Raw genomic sequence first — 12,434 nt, 5'->3', positions numbered from 1 at the left:
TTTTTGCTTTGTTTTATTTTGAAATTCAAACTTAATAACACTAATTTTATTGGCTTTGTAGGTCCTACATTCAGCACTTTACACATTTGATTTGATTGAAAGTGTTCTGGCTCGAGTAGAAGAACTCATCGAAATAAAAACAAAGTCTACCTCTGGAGAAAATACTGGGATAAAGTGAAAGCTCTGTTTCCTAAAAAGAAGTTAGTAAAATACTATATTTTCCAATATGATTTAATACCTTTACAAAAAACTTTTCTGTAAAACACTGATATAAAAATAAATGTAGCTTTTCTTATCTGTTTCTGTAATGACACATTATGTATGAGTAGTATTCTGTGGATTTAAAAAGATAATCTAATAAATAATACCCATATATAATAAATACTGTTAATTTCATAAAATATAGTTGCATTGCCTTTATGCAATCATATCGTTTAATGAGTTTATTAAAATACTGATATATTTTTTGTTCCAGTTAGATGCTATGTTATAGTTAGAACTCCTAGTGTTAAATTGGGTATCACACCTTTTTTTCCTAAACATTGTTAAAGGAATTATTCAACAAAACTTCTAAAAATAAAATGACTTTTAATTGTATGTATTTTATTATTTTAAATTTTAAAAAGCTTTAACCTATATATTTGAACATTATAATTCAACCAGTCTAATTATTTTAATATTCTTCCAAAAGAACTTTTATAATTGATACTCTAATTTGGGTTAAATGAATCACTGAGATTTATCTTTTGAAGAGTTTTCCAAACAGGACTGTGCTCAATGATGTAAGCTTTAGTTGCTATCATTCTGTAGCAGATGTTGTCTATGTATGGCTTGGAAGTGATCTGGAAAAAGATAAAAACATGCAATGTTATTTATAGAAATAAGGTCTTTTTACAGAGTCAAATAAAAAAATCCTAACTTTTGCCCTGGCCAGGTGGCTACTTTGGTTGGAGCATCGTCCATTATACCAAAAGGTTGTGGGTTTGAGTCCCAGTCAGGGCACATACCTATGTTTTCAGGTTCAAGCCCCAGTCATCACACATACAGGAGGCAACCAATTGATGTTTCCCCCTCTCCTTCCCCCTTCCTCTCTCTAAAATCAATAAAACATATCCTTGGGCAAGGATTTGAAAAACACCTACCTTTCAATTATAAGAATTTCAAACATGAAAACCAAAAAGTAGAATTCTGTAAGAGCTGCTTTAATGGAGACCTATTCCAAATTTGAATAAGGGACATGTGGTGGCCTAGGGAAGTCAGGGCACAGGAAGATAAGCGTGAAAAGAAAGTGGACAGCTGGTAGAGTGCCTTCCCTAAAACTGTATGTTTGTACTCGACAGTTGATGACTACAGCCTGACCAATATTTATACTTTAGAATTTTGAAGTAAGATTTAAGTAACCAATAGGGCCAACATAATATATATATGACCAAATGCTCTTTTAGCTGAAATGAGTCGTTCTGGTAGTGGCTACCAGAAATAAATCGAGAAGACTTGAGAGGCTGAGTTCAGGCTTAGGAGAGAATCACGGTACATGCTGAAATAGCAACTTCGTTCAGGGGAACTGAAGCAGAGTATTTGTCAGCCCTCCGCAAGAAGGTTTGCATTTTGGAGTGTGTGAGTGTGTGTTTATGTGTCATTTTCCATAGGTGACTCACCTTTGCTATAGTGCACATAAGATTAACAGCATTTACTGTGTTGTGTACTGGAAGTATCCGTAATTTACTACCCAGGAATCTGAAAAAACAATTCATAAGTTAAACAGATCATATGATTTATTAACATCTTCTATCTTAAGTAAGTGAATAAAGAGACAAACCTCTTATTGCTTGTTTTTTTTGTTTGTTTTTAATTCATTCATGCCCTGCCTTATTTCACAGAGGAATTGATAATGGTTTTGTAGTCAGAACTTAAATGAATAAAATTGTTCACTTTTGGTTTGGTCTTGAAGGAGAATCCCAGAAGTCAGCATGAACTTTGAAATTGTCACTCTGATTCACAGAATAGCCATTTGGCCTGCACTTTATTAAATATGACAGGTTAACATTATAAAGGTTATCTTTTGGGAAAATACAACTCATCTGCCTAAAAACAATTAAGAACTGAAGTAAACACAATATAATTTAGGAAAAATAAATCCTAGTGCTCTTCCCTACCTCTGCTGAATCCTGAACATCAGTTTCCATTCCTCAAGCCCGTGGAAGGCAGCAGATACAATCAAAAAACTATTTTGGTGAATGTTAATAAACTTCTCAATTTTGGCTAGAAATATTTCTTCAGCTGACAAAAAGCATTCTTTAGCATCCATCAATAAAAATGCAACTCCTAGGAAAGATGAATGTAATATAAAACATCACTTCATCATGAAAATCAAATTTTTTATAAACTCACTAAAATCAATAAAAGTAGATGTAAGTACAGCATAGCTTTAGGTGTCCAGGCCCTAAACCTATAAGGAGTAGCAATTAACGAAATTCGTATACAGCAATATAATTTAGGTAGTTCTTTGAAGTGCTCTGTGGAAAAGGATGATTTATTCTAAATATGTAAGGGAAAAAAACTTTGTTGGTCAGTAACCATTTTCTTTTTCAGACTAAGGCACAATGAAGGGAAATGCCTAATTTTACATAAAAGCTAACTTTCCATGTTATGATTTTTAAAAGCTAAACTAAATCAACTAAACAAAGGTAGTCTTAAGCAAGCCTTTATTTCTTGAAAAAACCTTTGTACTAGAACACAAACTATTATATAAATTAATACACTCAGTAAGCAGATACCTAGAATCTCTGAAATAGTATCAGGCTTATAAGAATTGTCCAGAAGGGAAACTTGATCTAATTAGCTCTTTAAAAGGTGATAAAGTTAGTTCTTTAAAAGATATCATCTGCCCTGGCTGGCGTAGCTCAGTGGATTGAGCTCGGGCTGGGAACCAAAGTGTCCCAGGTTCGATTCCCAGCCAGGGTACATTCCTGGGTTGCAGGCCATAACCCCCAGCAACCGCACATTGATGTCTGTCTGTCTGTCTGTCTGTCTCTCTCCCTCCCTCCCCCCCCCCCCCCCGCCTTTCTTCCCTAAAAATAAATAAATAAAATCTTTAAAAAAAAAAAAAAAAAGATATCATCTAGTCCTGGCTGGTGTAGCTCAGTCCATTGAGCACTGGCCTGTGAAGCAAAGTGTCGCTGGTTCAATTCCCAGAGCCACATGCCTGGGCTGCAGGCCAGGATCCCAGTGCGGGGTACGCACGAGAGGCAACCACACACTGATGTTTCTCTCCTCTTTCTCCCTCTCTTCCCCTTGCTCTAAAAAGTAAATAAATAAAATCTTAAAAAAAAGATACAAGGAAATTGACTGTAATTATATGCTAACTAAGGAACTTGGGCAATTTATATAACCTCTCTGAACCTAAGTCACCTCATCTGTAAGACGGGAATAATAATAATTCTTAAATAGGTTTGCTGAAAGGATTAAAGATTAGATAATGTATATAAAGTGGTGAAGGCACATAGTAGGTGAGTATTCACCAAAAATATCTTACTTTTCCCTAGAGGGCTCCATTTTAACCGGGGATGATGAGTTTGAGGTTGGAGTGACTACTTCCATCCTGTAGGTTTGTTTCTAGGAGCTTTTGAAAGTGCCTGTCTTCCAAAACCTCAGGTAGTGTCAGCTCCCCCTAATAAAATCCTTCATCTCCACCTCTTACCACTTGTATAGTTTCCCAGGCACAAGTGGAACTGCCCCTTTCTCATATCCTAATCTGATTCCTCCCCATACTTTGCCCATGACTTATAGTTAGTTGTATGGTATTATAATTTAAGGAACATTGGTGTGTCCTTATTTGGTTCTTTTGGTTAGTATTTGTTTACATTATATCACCAAACTCTTGTACAAAATCATAAAAAACACTCTCCCATATTGGTCTGTGTATGGGTTTTGACCAATACTGTGTTGTCAGCTTCTTTTTTAACATAGGTAATACTTTAATACAAGTGTTAGTTATCAGGGAGGTGGCTTTGTTCTATTTTCATATTAGTTCCCAAGCAATAACCAAGTTTTACACATGTAACTTTCTCCAAAAAGATAGTACCTTAAGCTTATTACTTGGTTAATAAACCACCAAATTATTAGAATTTATACCCACATATTTTATAAGAAACTTAAATCAAGGCAGTTAGCAAATATACTGTACCAGTACAAGAAAATATAATTGATCCACTTTCCACTGCATTTGAATACCGAACTTTGTGGCTTCGATTTTCTAGGGCAGTTGCAACTTCACAATTCTTAAAAAAATTTTCAGAAATACAAACTTAAGACATGCTTAGAATGTTTTTTATTAAAACTAATATATTAAAATAAGTTTAAGAGCTTATTTTATAACTATACCTCTTAAAGATTTGATCATCAAGAGACACTAAATGTTCTCTCTATGGAGGAAAAAAAATATTTAGTTCTGCCCATACACATTCATTGCAGTTTTAGAAATGAGCTGTGTACTATAGTTATGTTACTTAGGGACAGAAATCAAGGATATAATGAAAAATTATGAAAACTAGAGCAAATACAAACTTTAAAAACAACAACAACTTAGAGACGGATTCTGACGTGCACTAATGTATAAACAGGAATGTGGGTGATGGTGTGTTTTTCAGATGGTCGACAGAACCCTGAAGTGCCAGGCACAGAATGCCACAAAGAGAACCAATTCTCAAGTTCATCTGTTTACTTTACAGTTACTTTTAGTATACTTTTAAAGTGTCTCTAAGCCTTAGGTGAGCCAGAAAACATGTATGAAACAGCAACTAAACTTTTAAGTACTAATCATTTCAAACTTCATTTCTGATTCCACCAAGTAATTAGATCATAATACCCAAGATACTAAAATATAAGTGGTTAATAGTGTTTCCTGATTGGTCAAAACTTAAGCCTGTTTTTCTCCAAGTACATAAAAAAAAATCCATTAAGTATATTTTTTCCTCAGATCATATATGTTTTAAGCACACCAGCTGGAATTGGGTATAAAATATATGTATGCTTCCTTTCTTTCCTAAAAGGAGTATTTTGTGACATTCAAACAGATCCTGACCTAGAGTTCAACTGTGACACTTCCATGAGTTTCTTCCGCTGTTTTAAAATTATACATTGCTTCCAGCAATGGCAGACAAAGTAATTTAGGCCAACCCTCCTGCTGAAGGCAACTGAAAAGCTGGACCATTTTTAAAATCTGCTTGAATGCATTAGAGAGCTAGCAGGTTAAAATTATAGGACCAAGATCAACGCAGAAATTTAAAGATATGAGACCGGCATTTAGGCCATTTTTTCCCTGAGGGCATCTATCTGCCAATTCAGGAAAAGAGAGATGAGAGGCTGAACACAGCCTCTGACAAAAGTAGAACAGCTCTCACAGGGACTGCAGCCTAGCTTCAAATCATTTCAATGCTTGAAATTGTATTAAGTTGATACTGTATTACTAGTGCTCCCAAGTACCTTGCACAAGCACACTCGAGAGCAAGCTTTCTCCATCAGGTCTTCTCATTTGAACTACAGAACACAGTGATTTGGGTGACTGTTTTCTCAATTCTCCTATACTAGTACCATTCTAGATGCATTGGAAATAAGTTCATTTTTACACATAATAGACACCTTAGGGCTTCGGTTGCTACACTAACAAATAAAAGCACAGAACACCCAGTTAAATTTGAATTTCAGATAACATAATTTTTAGCATAAGTATGTCCCATGCAATATTTGGGAGGTACTTATACTAAACTCATTGTTTATCTGAAACTCGTATTTAACTGAGTGTCCTATATTTTGCCTGGCAACCTTAGGGCATTAGAGGTTTACTTCTGTTGTAGGATCAAGACTTCTCTAAAGGCATAGAACACTATTTTAGGCCTCAGATTATTCCTAGAAACAATTTTGCAAATACAAATTCCAACACAATAAAAAGGAATCAGACATACCAAGAGACAAGATTACATGAAAGAGAACCATCAGGAACATCGGGAAGTATAAACAGACACAGGGAATACATATAGTGAAGTTTTTGGATAGATACCTTAAAATAGCTGTTTCCTGTGTTCACAAGATAAAAGATGAGGTAGAGAATTTTGACAAAGAACCAGAAACTATATATAAAGGTGTGTTGTGACAGATGTGAACAGGTCAGGAAAGCTTCATAAAATTTGAGTCAGATCTTCAAAGTGGAAAGCAGTGCCCCGACTGGGGTGGCTCAATGGGTTGGGTGGTGTTGGGCATGCAAGAGGCAACCAGTCGATGTTTCTGTCATACATCAATGTTTTTCTCCCTCTCTCTCTCCCTTCCTCTCTCTAAAAATAAATAAAAATCTTAAAATGTTTTTTAAAAAGTAGAAAGTACTTTTATTAAGTAGACAAATGAAGGAAGAAGACAAGTATGAGAACAGCCTGGACAGCAAGAGTAACATAGGCAAAGGCATTCAGAGCTGAAAGTATGATTCTTATATGGTAAGTATGTAAGGTGTATATGTGGTGTTCATGAGGTGTATATTTAATTTGGGGACGGTGTTAGAGTAACTGCCTGCAGGCTGTGAGGACTCATGTATGCCATACTAATGAATTTCAATACTATCCTATTGGGAGGGCCAACTAAAAAAATTATAGAGCCAACTAAAAGAACATAATAGAAGAAAATAAGATAAAATTAGCCCTGGCTGGTGTAGCTCAGTGGATTGAGTGTGGGCCTGCAAACCAAAGGGTGGCTAGTTGAATTCCCAGTCAGGGCACATGCCTGGGTTGTGGGCCAGGTCCCCATTAGGGGACCCATGAGAGGCAACCACACATTGATGATTCTGTCCCTCTCTCCTTCCTGTCCTCTCTCTCTAAAAATAAATACATAAAATTTTAAGATAAAATTAGAACTTAAGAGAAAATATGTAAACTGAAGAGTTAATTTTTCAGAATAACCAGGAGCCAAGACTAGATTTACAAAATACAGTGGTGGGCTAAAAAGTAGGTTTACAGTTGTTTGGGAAAAGACATGCAGGTTATGATTATTATAATAGCTTTATTAACTCAAAAGAATGTCACAATGGCACAGGCAACCTACTTTTGCCCACCCCTGTTTGTTTCATGGAATATTAGCCCCATAAGATACTGAAAGATGTTCCTTATTCAAATAATATTGGAAAAGACTTGAAATATATAATTTATGAAAATAGAGTCACAACATAGTACAAAACCTAATAGAGCAAAACCCCTAAAAACCACTATTTTCTATGTTTCTTAAATATTACCAGCACAGAAAATTTACAGGAAAACTCTTAATACTTTAAGGAAGAAATAATTTTCATACTATGTAAACTGCCTAAACAAAAGGTATTTAAAAAAGAAAAACTCACCACTTACAAAAACAGCATAAAAAGAAAACCACAGCTGAATCTTTAATAGATAACTCAAAAATAAAATCTTAGCAAACAGAATTCTAAGAGAATATAAAAGAAAAGTCAACAATGATCAACAACTTGAATGAACAATGCAAAGATTAGTCCCTTGGGTTCTTCTCAATGGATAGAACACAATGCATTTGAAAAACTGTACACTTATTTCTGATTAAGAGAAAAAATGCCATTAATTAGGCTTAAATGAATATTAATATTTATAGCAATAGGTAACATCATAAATAATAAAACATTGAAGGTATTCCCACTGAAATGAGAAACACTGTTTTGTATGCTCTGTAGACAGCAAAAGCTAGTGAAATGAAAGTAAGAGATACAGCTGTCAGAAATTCTCATCAATTACAAATTATAATTACCTACCTTGAAAATACAATAGAATCAACTGATAATATACTATGGAAATTAGGTGAAGTAACAAAATACAAAATAACTTACCACAAATTGAAGTTTCCTTATGTGCATAGATTGAAAACATGGGGAAAGCAGTATTTCATAATAGCAACAAAGCATCAACTATCTAACTACTTAAAAAAATATATGAAAAGGACTTCCAGCCAAGATGGAAGCATAGGTAAATACACTTTGCATCCTTGCACAACCACAAGAGGGACAACAACAAATTTAAAACAAAACATAACCAGAACTGCCAGAAAATCATACTGTATAGAAGTCTGACAACCAAGCAGTTAAGAAAGAAACATTCATCCAGACCAGTAGGCGAGGCGGAAATGGGCAGCCGGGATGGTGAGGATTTCCCACAAGGTGGGAACTGGAGAACCCAGGTGGGCAAGCCAGTGGCTGGCAGAGCTGGTGGTCCCACATTTGTGTGCGGATAAACCAGGAAGAACAACTGGGGAGCAAGACAGACCACACAACCCAGGGTTCCAGCACAGGGAAATAACACCTCAAAACCTCTAACTGAAAAAACTGTGGGGCTTGAGGCAGCAGGAGAAACTCCCAGCCTCACGGGAGAATTCGCTGGAGAGACCCACAGGGTCCTAGAACATACATAAATTGCACCCCTGCCCCCCAACATAATCAGCACCAGAAGGGCCCAATTTGCTTGTGGATAGCAGAGAAAGTGACTGAACAATGGAGGAGAGTGGAGCAAGCAGCATTGTTTCCTCTTGGACCCCTGCCCCACTGACAGTGCCACAATGCAGGGGTTGTTCACCTAAGGCTCCACCCCTTACTACATAGCAGGCCTGCTGAGACAAAAAAAAAAAAAAATGAACAGATCAAATGAAAAGACAGATCAAAGCTCCAGAAAAAATATAACTAAGTGACAAAGAGACAGCCAATCTATCAGATGCACAGTTCAAAACACTGGTAATCAGGATGCTCTCAGAAATGGTTAAGTATAGTCGAAAAATAGAGGAAGAACTAAAGGCTATGAAAAGTGAAATAAAGGAAAACATACAGGGAACCAACAGTGAAGGGAAAGAAACTGGGACTCAAATCAATGATTTGGACCAGAAGGAAGAAATAAACATTCAGCCAGAACAGAATGAAGAAACAAGAATTCAAGAAGGTGAGGAGAGGCTTAGGAACCTCAGTACAACTTTAAACATTCCAACATCCAAATCGTAGGGGTGCCAGAAGGAGAAGTAGAAGAGCAATAAATTGAAAACTTACTTGAAAACATAATGAAGGAGAACTTCCCCAATCTAGCAAAGGCAATAGACTTCCAGGAAGTCCAGGAAGCTGAGTCCCAAAGAAGGTGGACCCAAGGAAGCACACACCAAAGCACAGCATAATTATATTACCCAAGATTAACAGGAAGGAGAGGATCTTAAAAGCAGCAAGAGAAAAGGAGACAGTCACCTACAAAGGAGTTCCCATAACACTATCAGCTGATTGCTCAAAAGGAACCTTGCAGGCAAGAAGGGGTTGGAAAGAAGTATTCAAAGTCATGGAAGGCAAGGACCAACATCCAAGATTACTCTATCCAGCAAAGCTCTCATTTAGAATGCAAGGGCAGATGAAGTGTGTCCCAGATAAGGTCAAGTTAAAGGAGTTCATCGTCACCAAGCCCATATTATATAAAATGTTAAAGGGATTTATCTAAGAAAAAGAATAAGATAAAAAAAAACAAACAATAAAATGACAATGAACTCACTACTATCAACAACCAAACCTAAAAACAAAAGCAAAAACAAAATAAAAATGAACTAAGCAAGCAACGGGAACAGGAATGGATTCACAGAAATAGAGATCACATAGAGGGTTATCAGTGGGGAGGGGGTTGGGGAAGAATGGGTGAAGAGGTACAGTGAATAAGAAGCATAAATAGTAGGTACAAAATAGACAGGGGGAGGTTAAGAATAGTGTGGGAAATGGAGAAGCCAAAGAGCTTATATGTATAGCCCGTGGACATGAACTAAGGTGGAGGAATGATGGTGTGTAGGGGTGTATACGATGGAAAGGAATAAAGGGGAGAAAAAATGTGACAACTGTAATAGCATATTCAATAAAATATATTTTTAAAAATAGGAACAATATAAAGAAAAAATAAAGACCTGAAAAATAAATACAGTGATATAGGCAGGGGTGTCAAACTCATTTTCTCCAGGGGCCACAGCAGCCTCACAGTTGCCTTCAAAGGGTCGAATGTAATTTCAACTGACAAAGTGTGTGTGATCACAGAATGGGAAAAATAAAGTTTTCCCTAATTTAATAAGTTAGTTCAATTCAAAGCAAGTATAATGGAACTTTTATGAACTTTCCACACTACACAAACTGCCAGGATATAAACAGAAGGTATTTAACAAGAAAAAGAATGAACAAAATTTGACAAATTTTTTCAGCAGGAGGCCAGCTTGTAAATATTGTAAATAGGCTTTTCAGGATGCATATGACCTGTCACATTTTTTTTCTTCCTTTCTCCCTACCTGCCTCCCCTTCCTCTTCCATTTCCTGCCCTATTTCCCTCCTTTCCTTTCCCTCCCTTTCTCTCTGGCTCTTTCTTTCTCTCTCTCTCTCTTTTTTAACAAGACTTTAAAAATGTAAAAACCATCCTTAACTCACAGGCTGGGCAAAAATTTGCTATAGGCCAGGCCACAGGCCATAGTTTGTTGATTTTCTGGTCTGGAAGAGTAAATGTTTTAAAAAAACATGTAGTATGGAAAGAACATACCTTATCAGGTTTTAAAATATATCACAAAACAAAAATGAATTGAAAAGCGTGGCAATGATTCAGTATTCACTACACAAATCAAACTAACAGAACAGAATCAGACTCAAGACTATATAATACGTAATGGTTATTTGTATTTGAGCATGTGTACATGTGTATGACATACTTATCTAAGTTTTAGATATACATTTTCTTTCATAAGAATAAGAGCTACTTAACAAATCTCAAAAGGAAAGGATTAAAAAGATGAATACTGACATGGAAGCTAGAACTGATGAAATTACCTACAGTGTAGCCTAAAAACAAAATAAAGGTAAAAGAGAGCTCAAAATGCATAGAGAATATTGTGAGACAATCTAACGCACATACAATTCTTAAGAGGGGTAGGAGTGGGGGAACAGGACAGCGGTGATATTAAAGATAATGAATAAAAACTTGATAAATGACACCAATTCACAGGTTCATGAAACTTCAAAAGAAAAAAAAAATCATACTTCATAGAGTGTCAAAATCTGAAATGCAGTCAGAGAGGGATGATAGGTAATCACCAAGAAAGTGACAATTAAACTGACTGTTTCTCCCAATGCCACAAGACTAGGCATATCAGTTTGTGTTTATCTCTCAAAAAATCTTAAATAATATTTATGTGCACGTTTTACTGTTTCTGGAATTTCTTAACATCTCTATTAGAACAGGCTTAGAGAGAAAAAAATAATTTCAGAAAATTTCCAACCCTCAAATATTTAGAGAAGTAGGGTGTTGAAAACAGATGCAGTAAAGTTTATAATTTAATCTTAAAAGTGCATTTAACTTACATAATTGCTGATCCACACAACTTTAGATAATCAAGCTAAGGATCTTTTAAAATACTGTTCTATCGCTTTTAATGTTTTAATTAAAGATCGGAGGCCCAAATGCCTCTTTACCTTGAGAGAGGAGCTAATAATGATGGTGGTTGTCCATTTTACTTTTTCTTTCTCAGCACTTTCAGCCATTTGTCTTTTGATCAACCAAGCTTCTAATGTGACACAATCTGAGAAAAATAAGAGCAAAAAGAATACACAACATTTTTGCTTGATGAATGAGTAAATTAAGGATACAAATAAAACTAGGGTAATGGAGACACTCTAAAAAAATAACTGAAAGTCAAAATCTGACACTGAAAAAGGATGTGTCTTACTGCACATTAGGCTTATGCATCAATATGCTGCTTCCTATTAACAATTACTAAAAAGAATGGTTCCTACTTCAGAGAACCATAAGGAAAGACCTGTGTCAAGAGTGAAACTTCTGCTTACAAACTAGCTAGCTCGCCTACTTGAAAGCTAAATAGTCAGAGTTTTATGGATACAACAAAAGACATAAGGCTCTTGGATTAGAGAGAAAGGCCAGTTTTTTACTCACAGCAATAGGACTAATGGTTTTCTTGTTGCAGTTCCCGAAGTCCAATTCCCACTGAGTGATGGGACAAGGCCCTTAGCAGCACAAACAGCGATTGTATTACAGGAAAGGAGCGCTGAGCAAAGGAAACCCCAACCTTTTATAATGACCTGCAAGAAAACCTGCTCTCTGCTCTAGAAAGAAATTCTATCTCTAACTTACGAAGTTTTCACTACACAAACATCCTTCAACAGATAGTTCTGGAGTGGAGCTAGGATGTTTGCACTTCTAACAAGTACATTGGTGATATTACTGATGCTGGTCTGGGGACCACACTTTAAAAATCACTGCACTGAGAGAAGGAAAAACCTTTTAGGCAACCAAAATGACAACTTTGGCAACCAGATAATAAGAGAAAATAGTGTAATAAGAGAATTTCAAAAAGTTTGGTACACTAAAGTTTAAGGTATACATGTCTGA

At 35.9% G+C, this 12,434-nt stretch overlaps 2 protein-coding genes across 7 annotated transcripts in view; one reads left to right on the top strand and one right to left on the bottom strand.

The window, feature by feature from the left end:
• GLMN (glomulin, FKBP associated protein) overlaps positions 1-1,822 on the top strand; it is a 44,509-nt gene extending 42,687 nt beyond the window's left edge. For 2 of the 5 annotated variants that reach the window (XM_028513046.2, XM_028513044.2), the window contains exon 19: positions 62-1,822. In XM_028513046.2, coding sequence (XP_028368847.1) covers positions 62-178 — 117 coding nt within the window. In that variant the 3' untranslated portion in view covers positions 179-1,822. The remainder of the gene's footprint in view (positions 1-61) is intronic. The other 3 variants (XM_036026416.1, XM_036026417.1, XM_036026418.1) reach the window with 2 other exon arrangements.
• The window catches only part of BTBD8 (BTB domain containing 8), a 133,379-nt gene continuing 121,183 nt past the window's right edge, over positions 239-12,434 (bottom strand). Inside the window, exons 18-22 of one of the 2 annotated variants that reach the window (XM_036026415.1) lie at positions 11,501-11,607; positions 4,187-4,280; positions 2,157-2,325; positions 1,659-1,737; positions 239-842 (exon numbers count right to left, since the gene is read on the bottom strand). In XM_036026415.1, the coding sequence (XP_035882308.1) occupies positions 711-842; positions 1,659-1,737; positions 2,157-2,325; positions 4,187-4,280; positions 11,501-11,607 (581 nt within the window). In that variant the 3' untranslated portion in view covers positions 239-710. Of the gene's footprint in view, positions 843-1,499; positions 1,738-2,156; positions 2,326-4,186; positions 4,281-11,500; positions 11,608-12,434 lie in introns of those variants that run through there. The other variant, XM_036026414.1, reaches the window with a different exon arrangement.

This window comes from Phyllostomus discolor, chromosome 5, assembly GCF_004126475.2.
Source record: "Phyllostomus discolor isolate MPI-MPIP mPhyDis1 chromosome 5, mPhyDis1.pri.v3, whole genome shotgun sequence".
Lineage (NCBI taxonomy): Eukaryota > Metazoa > Chordata > Mammalia > Chiroptera > Phyllostomidae > Phyllostomus > Phyllostomus discolor.
The sequence above is the reverse complement of the archived record's forward strand: the minus strand, read 5'-3'. Positions and strand labels throughout refer to the sequence as shown.